The 20161-nt window shown below is 38.7% G+C and overlaps 1 protein-coding gene and 1 long non-coding RNA gene across 2 annotated transcripts; one reads left to right on the forward strand and one right to left on the reverse strand.

Annotated features, from left to right (window-relative positions):
• Nucleotides 1–13923: 13923 nt before the first annotated feature.
• Nucleotides 13924–16558, reverse strand: LOC118504308. Its single transcript, XR_004905288.1, has 2 exons — nucleotides 16432–16558; nucleotides 13924–16363 (listed from the first exon to the last, which is right to left on the reverse strand). It is a non-coding gene; the product is annotated as an uncharacterized LOC118504308 (long non-coding RNA).
• Nucleotides 16559–17057: 499 nt separating this feature from the next.
• LOC118504310 (MICOS complex subunit MIC27) lies at nucleotides 17058–18137 on the forward strand. Its single transcript, XM_036038612.1, has 3 exons — nucleotides 17058–17173; nucleotides 17231–17572; nucleotides 17648–18137. Exons 2-3 carry the CDS (start codon nucleotides 17245–17247, stop codon nucleotides 18013–18015), a joined length of 696 nt encoding a protein of 231 aa, XP_035894505.1. The 5' UTR covers nucleotides 17058–17173; nucleotides 17231–17244; the 3' UTR covers nucleotides 18016–18137.
• The last annotated feature ends 2024 nt before the right edge of the window (nucleotides 18138–20161 follow it).

Below are 20161 nucleotides of genomic sequence, written 5' to 3' on the forward strand. Positions count from 1 at the left end.
CCCCCCCTCAGATGTGAACGTCCACGATTCACTGTGTTTGTTTAGGAAATGTGACGTAGTCGGGTGTCTGATTTGGTGACGAATTATGTACTGTGACTACCGTTTGCGTGTTTTTGCACCTCTTTGTAAACCAGTAAAGCAATGCTACTCCCAGTATAATGAGAGGAAAGATGATACCTCCGAAAATGTTTATCGTTGGCCAGGTTATTTGAAAAGAGTTGTTTTGTAAGCGAATGTGCTCCAATTCTTTACGTGTCTCGATGTGCAGATTATGTAAATCTTCCAGACTTATGTTCGAAATTTCCAGCTGTCTTTTAATAAACACTCCGTCGAGTGGATATAAGTTCAACGTTCCAACTAGATCGGTGAGTTTGGATGAGTATCTCACGTCGTTTATGTAAATATCGCATGTGTTGAAGCTTATTACGAACGATCCCTGAAGTGTTCTGTTGCTTATACCACAGTTGGAGACGAGTGTAAATTTCTCTACAGAGTTAATCAATATGGCGTGATTATTAATCTGTAATATTTCAGTTTTGGCTGGACTCTTCGTAAAGTTACATTCTGCTTCTCGACCTTCCATTAATCTTGGAATGCAATCTGATTCATCCAACTCTATTTCATTGATTTTATAGATTTTCGGGGTTAGAGTGCTAACACGGTATCTGATTGCTTCGTGAGTTATGAATCTGTCATACTGGAGGTGAATCTTGCCGTCGTGGTACAGGATTGGATAAATTTTTATCTTACGGAACGTTCTTGGGTCGAGTTTGGGTGTTTTTATGAGCAGCATTATTTCTTGGCGGTTGGTGGCGATAGAGGCGTCGGCGTAGGAAAGCGCTTCTAGAGTTGTGTCGAACGGAATGTTTTCTGCTGCCAGGTTTTTTTCCAAACAATTGATTTCATATTTTGACAATATTTTTTCGTTTAAAATATTCGCTTTCGTCATAACTATACTATCAACTATTTCCTGCAGTGTGTCTATCATCTTTTTTAGGTGGAGATAAATATTGATGGAATGAATTTCTAATGATTCTGATCTGAATTGAGTTATTACGTTACGAGTTTTTTCTGTTATTTCTTTAATCTGGTTGTTAATATTCCTATTGATTGTAACTTGTGCATTATTGTCATCGATGAGATTATTAATTGTTTTGTTAATAACACGAAGATCGTTTGCATCTGGTGTTCCTGCAATAAACTTCCAAATTGTTCCTATGGAATCCCAACGTTTGAATCTTTTAGTGGGAAGCATTCTTTTCAATATGGTATTCAGTTCTTCGAATTGGTTTTGGATAATACTGGAAAATTGATTATTGCTCATTTTTTCGAAATCGTCCTTAATTGCTTGAATATAACCCTTATACGCAGTTAAATTGTAATGGTGTATGTAAATATGGCTATCTATCCTTATTCTTGCCCAACCTTCGTCCATTGCAACTATAGGTTGGTTGTCTACCTTCAGAATAGAGATCCTCGGCTCAGCTAGGGTACATACTACAAATAGAAAACTGTAAGAAGAGAACAATGATGTTAGAATGACGGTATTGTTAGCTATCTTATTTTTATATCGTTTTTATGAATTTTTCGTGAATCATTTGTGTTTATAGTGCTTTTGTTTACTTTGTTAATCTTGATTTTCTTGTATCTCGGCTTGTGTTTTAATCTGGCTCTGGTTTTTTCATAAACTGTCATATCCTCTTTTATATTTATTTCCTTTTTTCTCTTATTGTAATATGAAATATCTTTCTCCTGTTTCTTTGTTAAATTTTTGTAAACATTTTCACAAATATCTGATGAACGGACAGACGGTAAAATTATCTCATAAGGAGTATATTTAGTAGTCGAATGAATGGATGAATTATATTTGTGAAGTGAAAGCTCGATTAGATCAGAAATAGTTAAATTGTTGTTCTCAAATTTCGTTATTCGATAAATTTCTAATATGGTAGAATGGAACCTTTCTATTACTCCATTCATTTCACTTCGACCTGTAGCTGTTAAATATATTTGGATTTGGTGAGTTTTATAAAAATCTATTAGATCTTGTGTACCAAAAGATTTTTCGCCGTCCATTACTAATATTTTAGGAGGATGGTATTTTGTAATTATTTCTTTAACTGCCGGAACAATATCTAAGGCGGCTCGCGATTGAATTTCTTTAATTTGAGCGAATTTTGAAAATTTATCGATGTAAGTTAAAAAATAATGTTTTTCGAGAAACATTATATCAATGTGTGCAATTTGGAAAGGGTGTACGGGGATTGGAGTTTGTTGTTGAGGATACCGGATAGGGTTTCGGTCATATTTGTTTTCATTGCAGATACAGCAATTGGAAACAATTTTTTTTATCTTGGCTAGCAGCTTTGGAAAATAGTATTTACGTAAAATTTGCGACTTATTTTCCTGGGCTCCACGATGTGCCCTATTGTGCTCTGCCGTGATTATTTCTCGTTGTTGATCTTCGTCTGTAATGTCTTCCAGAAGATTTTGAGTAAATCGAATCTTAAGGAGCTTCTGACTTCCAAAATACTTCCTATAAACCTCTTGAAATTTTCCCATTATGTCTTCACTCGTGAAAAGTCCGTTTACTTTTGATATTGTGAAATGATCCTTTAGAATCTGTAAAAGAGATGATTCGGTTATTATTTCGGAGTAAATTGTTGTACGTTTAAAATTTTGGAATGGATATTCAATTACTGTGTTTGGTTTCCCTTTTTTCAACACGATCTGGTTGTGAAAAGCATTAAGTGGTGCTTCTGTAGAGATAATGTAAAAATCGTCACTAGTTTGTGATGAATGTTGCGTACCAGTCATAGAGAAAACTATTCTGCTGAGGGCATCTGCTACAACATTGCCTTTGCCTGGTTTATACAAAATCTCGTGGTCATGCTCCTCTAAATATGCTTTCCAACGTTTTAATTTTGCGTTAGTATTTTTTTGGGAGAGGGCAAAAGTAAGTGGTTGATGATCAGTTAATATTTTGAGTTTAGCTCCATACAAATAATTGCGGAAAGTTTGTAGTGACCAGAAAATTGCAAGCATTTCTTTCTCAGGGGTGGAATATTTCTCTTCAGTTTTAGATAGTGTTCTTGATGCGAAGTGAATTGGTTTATCTTTGCCTAATTCACCTTGAGAAAGAACGGATCCAATTGCATAATCTGAAGCATCGGTTGTCAAAATAAATGGTTTGTTAAAATCTGGATAGATGAGAATATCGCTCGATGATAGTATTTGCTTCATTTTATTGAAACATTCGATTTCTTGTTGATTTAATGTAATTTTCTTTTTGGATGTGTCAGATCCCTTTCCCCTTAAAATGTTTGTCAAAGGTTTAGCAATTTTGGCAAAGTCTTTGACAAATCGTCGATAGTAGCCCATTAATCCTAGGAAGGCACGCAAATCTTTAATGGTTTTGGGCACAGGGTATTTATTTATAACTTCTATTTTTTTATGGTTGGGTTTTATTCCCTCTGTGCAAATAATGAAACCAAGAAATTCAACTTCTTGGCGAAGGAATTCTGATTTGTCTAATTGAATTTTTAGTCCTGCATTATTTAATGTTGTCAAAATTGTGTCCAAATTTTTCAAATGATTTTCTAAATCATCGCCAAAAACTATTACGTCGTCTATATAAACGTAACATATTTTTCCAATAAAATTTCGAAGTACATCATCGATAGCCCTTTGAAATATAGCCGGTGCGTTTTTTAAACCAAACGGCATCCTAGTAAATTCGTATTTACCGTTATTGATAGCAAAAGCCGTTTTTTCAATATCTGATGCTTTCATCTTAATTTGATGGAATCCCGAAGCTAAATCTAAAGTCGAGAAATATTTTTTTCCTTTTAATTGGTCTATCACATAATTTATCTCGGGCATTGGATATTTTTCGGAGATGGTTTTAGCATTTAACATTCGATAATCGATAACCATTCTAAATTTCTTTTGTCCTGATGCATCCGGTTTTTTTGGCACAATCCATACCGGTGAAGTCCAAGCTGAGCGAGACGGTCTGATTATTCCATCCGCTAATAGCTTGTCAACTTGCTTATTTACTTCGTCAGCATATGCTGCAGGATATGGATACACTCTTTGATGGATAGGTGTATCGTCTGAAGTGTGTATTGCACATTCCACTTTGGTTGTACATGTTAGTTTACTGTCTGGTTTGTAAAATGCATCTCTGTTTTTATCTAAAACCTGGTTTAGTTTTTCTAGCTCTAATTTGGATAGATGAGATGTTCGGATCAAATTGTGGGATGACCGATTATGTGGAGAATAGTATGAGATTGGGATGACGAATCTTTTAGAGTTTCTACTCAATGTGATTTGGTCATTTTCTAGATCAATTTTAGCTTTCAATGTTTTCAACATGCTATTTCCAATGATTCCATAAAAAAAATTGTGAAATTTGTGTAACAAAAAGCGATCTTCAAAATCAATTTTGGGATGGAAAAAATTTATATTAATTGCACTAGTAGGAGCAAATGTACTATTTGCACAACTTATTTGACCTACTGAAAATTCGTACGGTTTACTGATTTCATATGCACGTGCCAATTGTGGATGTATTAAATTAATATTAGCACCTGTGTCTATTAAAAACGGAAAGTTTCCAATGGTAGTTTTAAGATAAATAAAAGGAAGGCTGGGAACTACCAACTCATCTTCCACTCTAAAAAATGGTTCTGACCATCGCGACTTGATCCCTCCAACGGATCATGCTCGTGTTGCAAATTTATGTTTTGTAATTTGTCAACAAGATTGTTTTGCTCTGTGAGCTCAAATTCATTTATTGTTTGTCCGTGACAATACCTTGCGTCGTTGGCATTTTTATTCATTTGATGAGCATATAATGGGTGAGCTTGCCTCTTTACCCACGCTTCTTGACTTGATGGTGGTCTTGGTCTTTTTTCGCCATATGTGGGTCTGTTACCATAGTCAATATGACGTGAATTTATACTTCTATCTACCTCCATTGGCTCGGGCTGTTGCCTCTGTGGGGTATATTGCTGATTAGGCAGGTAATGGGAATTGTATCGTGGAGCTGGACGAGGCGCTGCTCTAGGAGGGGGTACTGGTTGATAAACAATTTTTCTGGGTGCTACCCTAGGGGGTTGAGGCTCGAAGCCTAAATCTCTTGGCTTGGGAATATTAAGAGAATTTTGATTTCCATATTGATTTTTAAAAGGTGCTGATCGAACGTCCATATTAAAGTAATCAATGCAAAATTGATATGCTTTGCTAAGGGTCTTCGGGTCAGCAGTTTTTAATAAAGTGGATAATGGTTTTTCTAAACCTCTAATAAACGAATCCAAAGCTTTCTCTCTGAAATAGTTTATGTGGACATTTGCATGCAGAGAGTACTTACTGTCAGTTTGAACTTGTGCTATTATAGCGGCTAACAATTGGTTAACCCTGCTATAATATCCGGCGAGGCTTTCCGAATTACCCTTACGAATACACGTCAATTCATAATCCAGGGTCTTCACGTCACGCTTATCTTTATAGTAAAGCATTAGGATAGATTTTATCTGATGCCAACTACATGTTGCATTATTTGCATTTAACACATCGGAAGCTTCTCCACGGACTTTCCTTCTGATTGTTCGTTCGATCAGATGGAACTGCACAGAGTCGTCAGGAAGATCTCTATACATGATAAAAACATCTTCCACATCCGAAATCCAATTCATCAACTCATTTGGGTTTCCATCAAAAATAGGAACATCCCTCAAAAAGTCAGGGGTTTTTCCCATCTCCACGAAAGATCGTAGAACCATTTCAGTGTTGGGATTGGTCATTTTTGTGTTTTAAATGCTCACTTCACTTAACACTTGTCACGATCACGATTCACCACTAACAAATTACAGCAGAAGCTATTTAATTAAACACCAAAATTTCACTGATTTCGGATTTTTTAGGTTTTTACTTACAGTATGGTTGAGTTAATTTCCATGGGCATCTGACTTCTTTTTCTTCGGGGGAAAATTGGGCAGCTACAGCAAGATGTTCCTTTTTATCCTTCTGATGACTGGGGGCTCGCTGGCAGCAATCGGGAATTAACCACGGTGTCCCAAAGTTCGCTTCGTTATTATGATGGCTCCTTCAACCACGAGATTAGCCACAATTTTTAAATGGCTAACTTTATAGGATTTTTTTTTAACTTATACACTTCCCGCTGATTTTTTTGTCAGGTCCCTATTCGGGCGCCAGTTAAAACTTTTCTTTCTGAATAGATAGAAAGAGTCTTTTACAGTTCGGTGTCTTGAAATTAACTATTTTATTGAATTCAGCCGATTCCGTTATCGGCCCATAAACGGCCCAGCAGCGATCGCCGCATCAGCATAACTCGTCGCGTTGGATACAACACGACACTCCCAATGCTGATTTAGCGATTACCGACGCTCGTTGCTAACTCGCGTGGCTGCCCCACGCTGCCATGCAGTCACCAAAGATCGATTTAGCTACTGTAAGAATCCATTGCTGGTTCGTTGCAAGTTTCTCCAACCTTTACGGAAAAAATGCACGCAAACATTAACAACTGTAAAGCAATACACGATTCTGCTGCCAGACTTCCTGTGGGCATACGGGCACATAACGGCAACACTAAAAAACAGAATGTTTCGAGACTATCGAAGGAATATCGATATAACATCACACTAGTTCTGCTCCCGCCGGTTGTTGGTGGAGGTCGCCATTGTCGCTCGTCGCTCGTGGATAGAATAGCGAATAACGTTAAGCTCAGATCGCTGGTAGAACTGTCTGCAAAACTCGTTTAGGGCACGCCAACGAATGCCACACAGAGGATTAGGAAACATGGATGGGTAGGAAAAGGATTTAGCAGGAAATTGAATTCGTGTAGGAACGACGTCACTATTATCGGTTTTTATTTTTGTTTTTACACGCGAATAAACGACATTGTAGAATTAGTAATGCTCACTTTTTGCGAACCTACACTGCTGACCTTAAAGTCGATTACATTATTTTTTGTGCAATAAAAAAGCGAATTCACTCGAGGACAAAACAACACTATCAGTACAAAATCACAAAAAAAAACGTAGCAGAAGGTAAAACGTTAAACAGCGTTTAAATCTATAAAAGCGTCACGCACTGTGATGGGAACGAACATGAAACGAATACTTAAAACGTTCAACAAGCATATTATCGTAAAGATGAAATAGCAAACTGAACAATTTATTCATTTGCTGTTACATTCCTTAAATACAAAAAAAAATCCGTTACAGTTGAACCACCAAATGGAACATAACCAACACAACAAATCGGATGGAATCTAGTATGAACTCAGAATTACTGTATGCTGCAGTGAATCGAAACTTTATCCTTATTCGTCTTACCAGGTGCTGTATTTGCGTTTAAAATGAAAAAAAATCAACCCTCATTGATACGAACTTAGCTCTGCTTATACCTTTAACCTCAGCCCTTTGCGAGAGCGTTTTTCGTCTCAAGTACTTAAGCAGAGAATATTTAGATTTGCTCGGTAAGCCTGCAAGTTTATGTATATAAAACAACCGTTTTTAAAAATTATACTCTCTTCAATCTCTTTTCACCTTTTAAGCTTAAAGCTTCGTTTATCGTTTGGGATTTTGTTAGTAAACAATAAATGAACAAACCGTAATTATCACATTTTATATTTTCATGTTCAGTGTTGTATAAGGAAACCTTAAAAAACAATAAAATTATGACATGCTACTCTACGGACGTTTGTCACCCTTGAACACATTTTTTACAATAAATTATCAACCATCGTTGTTCCTTCAAATAACATTATATCACTATTTAATCGGGAAAGCATGCAAGGAGTTTGGACGATATCGACGTCATTTGGAGTGCAGTAACAACGTGACAATTTTTTTATTTATTTCTCATAGCGTGACTTTTTTAAACTATTTCAATCAATTTACCTGGGCTAATAAAATAACGCAATTCAACAAAACTATAAATAACGTAAACATTGTTTTCCTTTGTTTGTTGCGCAAAACAATCCCTCGTTTGCGTACACGTACTTTCATCTAGCAGCAGCCTTTCATTTGTCGATCAATTGTTGAAAACACTGTTAGGCTAGAAAACTTTTACAATAACCTTTACCTGTGTGTTTACCTGGACTGCTTGATGAGAAGTGAATATAAGTTATGTATATTTGATCTATTACATAAAACGGCATTTTACAAGTAGGTGCATGTCTTCAAGAAGATGCTCAAAGCTCTGTTTATTGGACTTATGAACAATAATCGAGCCTTGAAACAATTGTTGGAAAAAAAAACAGATGAATAATATTTGAATTTATTTGCTTCTAGATTCGTTTTGCTCTGCACCTATTTTTCCTGAGTGCAGAATCTCAACTGGAAAAAAAGTTTTAATTATGTTTATTGACCTACTCTGTATTTTCACCCAGCACGACCACTAAACTTTATGCCTCCGTACGTACGGGCCACCATTTACCGCCAGCCTAATCAACTAAAACCAGTACTCCAGAAAGCTTCCCGGAACCGAGACGGATCCATTTGCAGCTTATGTCGTTTGGTGTATAAGTTTTTGTGAGTGCGTCTGTTTGTTTTTTTTTTACAACAAATCATGAAATGCACTGTTTACCATAGCCAAGTTAAACAGGAAATCCAATGGGAATGGAAAACAACAAGTCTCTGGACATGGCTTTGGAATGTGGTGCATAATTCATAGTACAGCCGACATTTTGTTTGTCACAGCGAAGCACACACTGTTACAGTGGCCTTTCACGAGATGGTAAATGTTTCACATTACGGCTAAAGCTACGGTAAGACGATTTTTGTTTTCTTCTAGGATTTCATACTGGTATGCATGGCATGCAATGATAGGCTAAAGCGTAGTTTATGCTTTTTAAAGGTTGTTTAGTTTGTTTATCACTTTAAAGAGATTTTCTAAGGATTCGACCAACCCGACCAAACTAAGGATATACTGTTGCAATAAAAATGTTTGCTATCTATCTTTTGCACGAAGATGTTTATATCATGAAAAACACTTCTTCTTTTTTGCACAAGTACCACAAATCTCAAGGGTCACTTGCATCCGGAGTTTTCTACCGCCGCTAGCTACTCATAATACCACCCAGTTCTTGTTCGCTTCGATTATATGAGTCATTGGCCTGACCCATTCCCATTGAAAGGCACACATACGCATACACACCGGATGCAAGACTTCCAACGATTCAGTGCCACTTGTGACAAACGTGAAAAGATAGCTATCTTCACCATCATGGTACAACCATATTTCATCTAGCGCCACAAGTAAAATGTCTTCGAGCGTGTACATCCTTCTCATTGCCCAACTAACGCAGACCATTGCTGGGAATAAAACACTCTTTCGCAATGTCGGTTTGTTGGCAGTAGGTTTCTTTCGTTTTGTTTTCTCCAATCACATGTGATGTCATTTCTTTCAGTTGAACGCCAAATAACGAGCCAAACAGATCGGCGAAATGGTTTCATGAAGAGAAAAAAGTAATCTAACATATTCTATAGTCAACTGCCCGATGTTAGCTGGCCTACAGAATGGGACCGTTTTCACACTGCATTTTCCCTCCGATCAAGAGGACACAAAATGACCACTCACATCTACCGGATCCTTGACGCTCGTCTTATGCACCTCGAGGAAGAATCCAACCAGGCTGCATTACGGCCCCTGTACAGGACGTTGACCGGATGGACAACGGCTAGGAAGAAGAACAAAACCGTATTGGTGACGAAGCTTTCTGGGATGATCGCACACAATATACGGCGCGCAATAATGGACACACAAGTAGGAGAACACTCGCGTCACATCCTAATTGCTGCTGTGATACGTGCTGGCATTTCGGCCTTATTTCATTTCCAGACGCCTCCAGTGGACGCCTGTACATGGTTCAGCGAACTGCAACTTCCTTGCAGACACTGACAGGAATAAAGGAGCACTCGGGTCAGGATCGGGGGTCTATTCGATTTGCCAGTCCATTTGGTGAGTGTCTGGTTTTGTTTGCAGCCCCATCGTTGTTGTCGTTGTTACCGCTTCTCGCGTGCTGATCCAACCCCCAGACCAAGGAATAAAAATCATGCTTACGAGTACCGATCACCAGCTATCGCACCGTCCTTTCGCCTGCTGTATCTACAGAAAAAGCGAGGGGAGGATCCAGGATCCATTTGGTGTGTTTCAGATTTTTAATTCAATTTTCTAATGGAAATCCAACCTCCAGCGGGTATGAGATCTGGTTCTTTGTGTGACCTGGTTGTTGGGATGTGTAGTACGAAGCGAAGCCTGCGGACGGCTCGATAAATGCAGGCTGTAGATGCTGCTGTGAATCAAATGCGGCCACCAGGCTACGCCCGCAACTGGAATGGCTTTGATATAGGTGATTGGAATTTTTTATCATACTCCTAGGGATGGTTTACTGGGGTTCTTTTTTAAATTTTATTAATTCCATGATGGCATGTGACACAAAATCAATCGTTTGTTTAAGCCACAGGAAAACATTCCAGCAATACTGCAGAGCTAATTGTCACAAAATTTCACCCCACATTTCATACACAACATGTGCATTTTCTCTTTTCAACCATTTTCCAACATAGGTTCATATTAAAAAAGTATCGTATTCAATATACTTTTATCTTTCTATTTTCTTACATCTTGAATTATTTGTGTTTTTTTATTTGCATTTAATCTTATGATGCAGCAATAACTAGGAACAGTACTTATTATATGCGTAGTAACTGATATCTATCCAGTTATCAAGCTGTTGATCAATGTTTATCTACTATACGCAACGTACACTCAATTCAAGCGACAACTTCACTAAGGCCCAGTACTAAACAAAAAGTCCCATGATGGAGATGATGAGGTTCCTAGACGGCGTGGCTCCTGGACAACAGGGTTCCGTTTCGTTCAGGCCACTTGACAGACAAGGCATCTGCATACGCAAACTTCGCCCATCATTCTTCAAAATATGACAAATGCCTCAGGGTGCTGTACCAATATCTTCTACCAAAGCCCATAAAACTAACTCTCCCGATGTTTCAAAGCCATGTACTTTAAATATATATAAAACATATGCAAAAATTAAACCGCAAAGATTTAATTAGCCATAACCGTTTTTTCTTCTTCTTTTTCTTCTTCCTTGGCACTACAACTACGAGAGGTCTCGGCCTGCCATTTCTGGCTTTCTGTGACTTAATTTTACCCGTAGCAAAGTAGCAAAGTGGGGCGGTCCGGTGGCCGAGGCGATAACGACGCCGGTCTTCACACGGCAGGACCGGGATTCAAATCCCCTCCAGACCGCCTCCCCGTACGCAAGGCTGTCTACTTTACTACGGGTAAAATTAAGTCATCGAAAGCCAGAAATGGTAGGCCAAGACCTCTCGAGGTTGTTGTGCCAAGGAAGCAGAAGAAAGTAACAAAGTAGCATGCGTACGGGGAGGTGCGGTCTGGAGGAACTCCGGTCCTGCCGTGTGAAGACCGGCACCGCTGTCGCCTCGGCCACCGGACCGCCACAGCTATAAACGTTTACTTGACAAATAAATAATAAAGCTATAAACGTTAACTTCATATTAATTTGTTCATCGATTTCATCGATGAGCTCAAAGTTGAATGTACTCTAGATACTTTCAGTCAGTGCCGTCAGTGCCGGCAGAAGCGGCTGCTTCAGAACTCAGGCGGATGATACTGCAGATAAACCGCGTTTCGGAATTATTTATAGATTTCGGCCGCTCATATCGAAAAAAGAATGAACATTCATACAAAGGTGCTCTCATTGTTAGTACAAATGTTTCCCTACATGGACCAGAAACATTGAAGACATTTGAGTAAAGCATATGGTACAGATTTCCTCATGACTCGTGTGTTTTAGAATAAATAAAATGCAGGAATTTGTGCAAATTTCTGTACAGGTAAACAAAGTGTGATAACAGTGCCCTAAGCAACAGATTATTGTTTGGCACGTTACAATCGTTCTTTGGGAAGGCTCAAATCAACATAGGTCAATGACTTTTTCTCAATGTTATTAATTTTAATAAAATAAGCTGTAAGGAAAACCGAGCCGAAATGAGCACTAACATAGAAAAAAAAATCTCTGCCGAAACATATTTCAGGACGCAAGCAAACTGTTTTGTTATTAGAACAGATGCATTTTTACCTTGAAAGTCTTTTACCAAAACCTTTTTTTGCAAACGTAGGTAAGTTCAACTATATATGTATTGAAAAATTAATCAGGCATTACCAATTCTTAACACATATGCAAAAATGATGAAAAGAAACAGCTGGCGTGAAACAGAATTGATGATGGATTTTGGGGGTTTAAATACCGAGAAGAATTTTATCATCACCACAGTTGTATCAAACGAACGATGAAGCAAGTAATTAGTCTAGTGCTTTTGGGTCTGTTCTGCAGCAACGGAGTGCTGGCAGGAAAGGCAAATGAAACTAAAGCGAATGGAGCATCACAATCTGGACGTGTTATCAACGGCTATGAAGTGAACATCGCCAACTACAGATATCCATTGATTCTCATGATAGACGAAAGATATTCGTGCGGTGCTAGTATTATTACGGCGTCACACGCGTTGACCGCAGCTCATTGTGTAAATGATTTTGTGTACAGTCCTTGGAGGGTGAGTTGAGTCGCTTTTGTTGGCACTATATAAATCGAATAGACGATCGCATAGTCATTTTTTTAATTTGTAGGTAACATTGTACGGAGGTAGCTCATACGTTAATCGCCCAGTTGTCCGGATCTCAGTGGGTAGAATAGCTGTTCATCCCTACTACAATACTAACAATTTCAATTACGACGCAGCTGTTTTAACGGTACCTTCGAACGCCTTCGCAGGAAATTCGAATATGGCTGGGATTGCACTTCAGAACACTGAAGTACCAGATGGTACAAGGTGTTTCGTAGTTGGGTGGGGTAGATATGACATTAACAGACAAGAAACTTCTAACAGCTTACGTTACACTAACTTATATATTGTGTCGAATTATGAATGTTCTGCAACATTCGGCACTATTTCGCCTGAGTAAGTTTGCCTATCGATGAATTCTTACCGTCTACCACCAACATTGATCATCGCATTGATTTCTTCTTTTCCACAGTCAAGTGTGCTCCAAGAACTATTTTAACATGGAGACTTGCAGTGGAGACAGCGGTAGTGCCCTCGTCTGCAACGGAAGACTGACAGGAATCGTTTCATTTGGTGTTGGCGATAACAGACAATGCACCAGTGAGGCCCCAACAGTATTTGCGAAAGTTTTTGGACCCACCGTTCGTGAATTCATTCGACGACAAACGGGAATCTAAACTGGTAGAAAATAAAAAAAAAGAATCTACTTTGTTTTTGGAACTATATTAGTTACCTTCTTACTTTGGTCGTACAACCTTGATACTGTAGGTCTTGGCTTGGCATTTCTGGCTTCGTTAAACTGATTCAATTCTCGACGTTATTGTATAATGTATGTACAATCTATCCTTGACGCAGCTGAATAGTCACTCCAGCGTACGGGGAAACGGTTCGGACGGGTTTCGATATCCTATTATTCAATGCCCTGTCAAAAACTGGCACCGCTACCGCTTATTTTAACCGAGCCATCCGTTTGTTAATAAAATAGAGTAATTTGTTCAGGAGGAGAAACATTAATTCAAATCCTAAATCAATCAACATTAAATCGATCTAGATGCAGATGCCCATGCTCGCGTTTCCAAAAATGTTTCAAATAGTCTTGTATAAACGGCTTCGGAAAGACCAAGATATCTTGGTATGGAATGTCTTTTATAGTTTAAGGATGGCCTCATACGGAACGCCCCTTAGACGACCTGGGGCGATTCTGCACGCATCATCTACCATAGTTTATAAATATACCCTCTCAGCATCAAAGCTTGTCAGATAAAAACCCCTTCATGGTGCATTGTTTTTGCAAAAGTTTTTATTTGGAATTGGTATCTTACTATAAGCAAGGAATTGTTAGAAAATATGTTTAAACAATCAAATTGTATTAGCTTCTATCAACTGTTGTTTGTTTTTGTTTTCTGCTAAGTGCATAACATTTTTACATATCCTAGCTTATAATGTTGCGCGCCACTTCTGCTACTACTTCCGCACTGATCTGCGCCTTGTCCGTGATGAAGATGATGATGAACGATTGATTATGATAATCGCGATATAATGTCGCATGGCTGACGAGGGTGTATGTGTGCTATTGTGATACATTAGTTTTCCTCTGTTACAACTATGATTACTTCTTATACGCTTCGCAGCGGACACTATGTGTGTCTGGTATGTTTTCGTTTGTTTGTTTGTTTGTTTGTTTGTTTGTTTTATTTGTCCTATATGCAATATGTATGTGCTCTGTAGGCAGGTAGGTTGGGTGTGTTTTGCTGGAAGGTAGATGGGGTATATATGCAGGTAGGCAGGATAGGTAGGTAGGTTCGTATGCGTATGTATGATATTTGTATGATATTTATATAGGTGTACATGGATGATGCTGCCGATTACGACCGCACGGTGTCCTATAACGTTTCGATACCTTGTGGGCCACTTACTGTTTACTGTACCGTATGTATATTCTGCCTCGTTTGTTTAACACACAAACTTGTCAGCCTTTTTCCGATCGGTGCTACCTTCTTCCTACTGGTTTCTGTGCGCATAAATAAAAAATAACGAATCTTTTGAAATGGTTTAGTTGATGTTCTTCCTCATTCCGTTTTGCTTGTTAGTTTTTTGGTTTAGCAAATTTAAATTCAACTCATCATTGATGATTTGTTTTTCCCATTGCTTTTTTGTTTGTAGCTTGTAGCTGTAGCTTTTTTTTAAACTTCGTCAACATCAGATGGAAAACTTAATACTTTACGGGTGATTTGCTTAAACTGTTTCTGATTGTTTTTTTTTATTCGTTATCCGTCTTTCGATTCTGTTATTTGGCTTGTCGCTTACAACACTACGGCTGACCAATCTGCCCTATTATAGCTCTACGTTGATCCGGAACGGAACGAACGATCTTACTATTTTCAAAATGGAACCAATAACATCAGAACGTAGAAGAGGAATAACATCAGATATATTCAGAGTTAGGAAGTTGGATATGGGGAGCGTATTGAAATGCTCCCGAACATCGATTGTTTCATGGTTGCACGTGTGATAGTAGTAGACGGGAAGTGGGGCCATACTGGGGCAGAATTTTCTAACCGAAAACGGAACGGACGGAACCTCCGTCGGTCCGGAAGCCAACGCCCTGCCCTCCTAAAGACACCCCCATAGACGACGAGTTATCATTTTTGTATAACTATGACGACAATACAATTTGCAATTGAGATATACACACACACACACACACACATACACACAGTGATGGTACGATCGTAGGAATAGAAATATAGTCGAGAGTTAAAGATTAGTTAAGTGTATAGTTTTACTGCTGATCTAACATCTCTCTCGCTTTGCGTTCTCTATGTCACTGTCGTATTTCTTCATCACTTTACCGATGCATTCGGCATGTAGAGCCGTTTGCATTCCGTTACTCATCCATCTAACTCCCTTGATAGCTACGGTGTCTTGCTTCTCTTACACGTCTTATACTTCGCTTGATAGGATCTAGGTTGATGTAAGTGGAATAACTTTTGTGTGTGTGTTCTTTTTTTTGTTTTTTTCCATTTCTTTTTTGTCTTATATCCACGAATAGTAAATAACGAATTATTATGTTTTCGGTCCACGCAACACTGACATATTTGTTTAACTTTTGCCTTTTAGCCCTGAGCTGCAATCTCCTGCCGTGCTTCCGACTTAAGCTTAACGAATTCTTTCGCAATTTCGTCATTATTACGCTGCGACAGGATGCGCAGGATGGTCCAGCCAGTCTCGTCCATATGGATGCGCTTCTGCAGCGGTAGCCAGCAGGCGAAGGAACTTTGCTGTAAGTGTTGCGATGATTAGTGTTAAAAAAAACGAGAGTGTTAGCGTTTCCTTTTTTATATGTGCTCAAGCTTTATGTGAATATAAAGCATGGCAGAGAAATATGAATATTTGTTCAATCCCGACCCAAATACACGCTCAACTTGAAGCACACAATCCCATTCGCACATACACACAAGCACGCACATTCACACAAGAAGAACTATTCGCTTGCTGAAATGTAATTAATTCGTTAGAAAGAGGAAAATATTACTGAAATGCAGGGCTGCTGCATGGCTGGCGATAAAGAATCGAATCGAATCGAATATTCAACAGCTAAACTACTTCCCTTGCTCCAAAGCGTCCGCTGTTGACCTTCATATCCGTGGCGTCAAACAATTCTCCCTGCTCAACATGCGAGAAAGCGTTCTCTTACACAAGTTCTGAAACAGAAATCCAACCTGTTCCATAAATACCCCTATCAATTAGCAATATTGTTTGGATTTTACATTTTAACCTTATTCTATACCTTCAAATCTATCTGAAAGAAACTTTCCGAGTGGAAAAATCACTTCGCGGTAAGCCTTTGAATCTGTACCACACTGCGACCGCACTGCAAACGATTTGCAATGGGGAGCTTGGTGGAGTCATCGAAAAAATCGATCGGTGTTGCTCCATGTTCATGCGCAGTCTCAACGAAAATTGGATATTATTCAAAATGCTGACGGGCGCTCGAAAAACACGTTGAATTAAAAAAAACATCATCTATTTTATCTGTAATTATACTTACGACTTGAGAATCTTCAAATAGAGCCTTTTTACAATAATTTGAAAAAAAGTTACAAGTTCATAGTCTATAAATATAACAATAATAAAAATGGTAAAAAGTTAATTTTCATAGGATCAGATAAAAAGGTCAAAGATTTTCGATGCCATGCTTTTCAGTCACAAATCGGCAAAGGCAAAGTGTGTGCCCTTGAGTGGGGGTCTTTATTCAGACTTTAGCCATTACTTTTAATTTTAGTTTATATTTAATAAGTGCTTGTATTTTATTACAAACGAACAATAGATGACCACAACATCATTCGACATATTGTTCAAGCGCCATCTGACGTAAGTTTTTGGCTTCATCCATTTTACCCAGTTTTTGTTACTTGGGAAGCGAACTTTTTTTTTCTATTTTGCGATCTGTCAAACTGTCATATGATTGGTAACAACATTTCTGTATAGACAAATCTCGAAAAACAACGAAAATTACATAAGTTTCTAAAGTAAGCACAGTTTTCTGTTAATATCTCGCGTATTATTGAACATATTTCCACTTTTAGATCCACTGTTGGCGATGTTCCGCTCGGTGAGCACAAAAGTAACCCCGGTGGTGCTTGGCGCAGTGGCCGTAAATGCCAACGCCGGTGCGGAGAAACCGAAACCGAAGGAAGAGCCAAACAAAATGGTCTGTAAACCTTCCGAACTACCACTCTACCGACCGCTGAACCAGAAGATTGATTGTGAATGCCATCATCACAAAAAGGAATCGACCGGACCTGCGTCCGCACTTGAAGAAGGGTTCAGAGCTATCCGGGTCCAGGTGCAGGAAGTGTCCAAACTGGTCGAGGATCAAAAGAAGCAAGTGGTTGATCTGTACGAAGAAGGAAAGAAGCAAACAAAGTGTAAGTGTCCGCATATCATTATATCCGATTAGAATGCTGCGCAACAGAGCCTTCTATGTTTTGCGTATTTTGCAGTTATCAACGACTACTTGCATCAGGAAGACAACACGATGCCACGTGTTGGAGCAATTGCGATCGGTGGCTTGGCTGGTCTAATCTTCGGTCTGCGAGGAGGCTTCTTCAAGCGTGTCATCTACACCTCGATCGGTTCCGGTGGTGTTGCGTCCATCTGCTACCCACAGGAAGCGGAAATGTACGCACAGCACGGGTTGGTTGAAGCGAAAAAGTATGCCACGATCGGGTACAACTTCGTGTACGGTGTAAAGCCTGGTGACAAGCAGCTGGAATTGCCAACGATCCCGTCGAATCTGGGCGAACTGAAAGACAGCGTATCGGGGTTGGCCAAATCGGCTTACGACGCAGTATTCCCAGAGAAGAAATGAACCGGAATGGTCGACTGTGCGTGTACGTTTTCCTTTCCTTGTGATTCGTGATTCTGATTGGTGTAGAAAATTGATACCGTGTCGTACATGTTAGTGGTGCAAATAAACCACATAAAAACTTGGGTGACGTGTTTCATTTCATTGTTTTACGCGATAGTAGTACAAGACAGGGTGAAGGAACACACATTGCAAGGTTGATCATTCTGCAAGGGTTGTTGCTAATTTCGTTGCCAAACACCAGCATCCGCATTCTTCTTCCTTGGCACTACAACCTCGACATATCTCGGCCTGCCATTTCTGGCTTTCTGTGTTTACACGTAGCTGGATAATCTCAGGCCTGCGTATAGGGTGGCGGTTTGGGATAGGATTTAAATTCTAGTTCAGTAGTCTATAATATTTAGAGTTGCTTTTCAATGGTCCATATACACTATTTTCGTTATGCTACTGGCTTCTTTTGAGTGTACCCATCCCACCCGTCATGGAGGAACTGTTAAGAGCCTCTGTAACTGTTCCAGTTTGATTAAGTCCACCAAGAGCGTTTTAATTGCCATGTCAACTAAACATAAAAATTTTGCTGCTATAATCGACCCTGGTAAAAATCGCATGAGTGAGTGAATGTGTGCTTTCATCTTCACCGAATTATTCGTATCTGTTCAGTCAGTCCAGGAGTAAGTAACACGAAATCACAAGTTATGAACGAAAAGACAAACAGCGAAGCAAGAATGGGTGGAGTTTTCCTGCCATTCTTCACCTAACACGAAACAATGTGAAAAAAGCTGATGCTGAACAACCAGGCGTCTGCATTAATGATTAGAGTTAGGCTTTTTCTTTCTAAAATAAACGTTCAGAATGTTGGAAAGATCAAGTGTTGCAGGAGTAGATAATTATTAGGAAACAATTGCAATTACGCTACAAAAAATGATGGGGGAACCGATGCTTTCACGCAGCTAGAATGCACATCAAATTTCGTTGGACTGTCTATTAAGTTATGAGTAAAATCTAGTGAAGGAAGCTATAATCGGTAGTCTTCGACCGACCTCATAAGAGCAGTCCAAAACTTCGATTAAATATGAAATGAATGCAAATGTGATAAGATGAGGCCAAGTGCAAAAACCGAATTCTTTCGATCTTCTTGGATTCCATTAATAATTATAATACAAAGAATGAAGGATGAAAAAAAAACGGTTCGCCGGTATCGATCGCTGTCGCACTAGTTTAATGAGAAATAATATTTATTTACACTTCAAAAACGTCATCAAATTATTTATGTTTGAAATATGAAGCAATCTTAGTATCTTTGAAAATAAATTTCAAATTTTTATATTAACTTTTAAATTGCTACAAACTCTAAAAAACGGTACATTTTTCGCGAGCAGCAACAAACGACAGCGCCTAATAATCATGCTATTTGCATTACTTGCCTATAATGCAGGCGCAAAAATTATGCTACTAGATTCGCAACTATCGCCAACTAGATGACGCTTTAAGCAAAGAGGTCTTTGTGTTCGTGTCTACGCTAAACTTTTCCTACTCCCGTATAGATGGCTCTTTTGATACTTTTGGGTCTTTGGGGTAGATGGCGCTTACGCTGTTTCCAGGTTTGTGGTTTAGATAGCGCTCTCTGTATGTTTTCAAACTGTCGTATAGATGGCACTTTCGTTAGGTTCATGACTTTACTGCAGTAATTTATTTATTAATGTTTAAAATATTGCCATTGCTATCGTTTAGGTGAAAAATTGGGAAAAAGATAATTTCAAATGTAATTAATAAGCAACCATGTTTCATTAATCATGCAAGCTATGAAATTCCTGGTCACTTTCATTGTAAATATGAACCAGTTTCAAATAGCCTTAATTTCAAAATACCCTTTTTTCTGAAAGAAACCGTTGTGTCTGGATTGGTAATTTTATTGTATAAATCATACTTTTTGTAGAAAACAGAATAAGACACCCTCATTGGCACCACTGCTTGAGCCTTCCATCTTACAAGGAAACTCACCTTCTTTACATGTTGAAATCAGTCTACTTCTTCCACCCATCGCGATTACTCGCTTCACATAAGGTCCTGGTAAGGCTTAAAAACGATCGCCCACAGCATGGACTTGGTTTGTCGAGACTTGATCGCTTCTAGCACCCAATAATAACAC

Source organism: Anopheles stephensi, chromosome 2 (genome assembly GCF_013141755.1).
Source record: "Anopheles stephensi strain Indian chromosome 2, UCI_ANSTEP_V1.0, whole genome shotgun sequence".
NCBI classification, from domain to species: domain Eukaryota; kingdom Metazoa; phylum Arthropoda; class Insecta; order Diptera; family Culicidae; genus Anopheles; species Anopheles stephensi.

Coding starts and splice junctions, on each gene's coding strand:
- LOC118504310 (XM_036038612.1), top strand. CDS start 17,245: ATGTTCCGCTCGGTGAGCACAAAAGTAACCCCGGTGGTGCTTGGCGCA. Junction 17,573..17,647: donor AGGAAAGAAGCAAACAAAGT/GTAAGTGTCCGC, acceptor CGTATTTTGCAG/TTATCAACGACTACTTGCAT.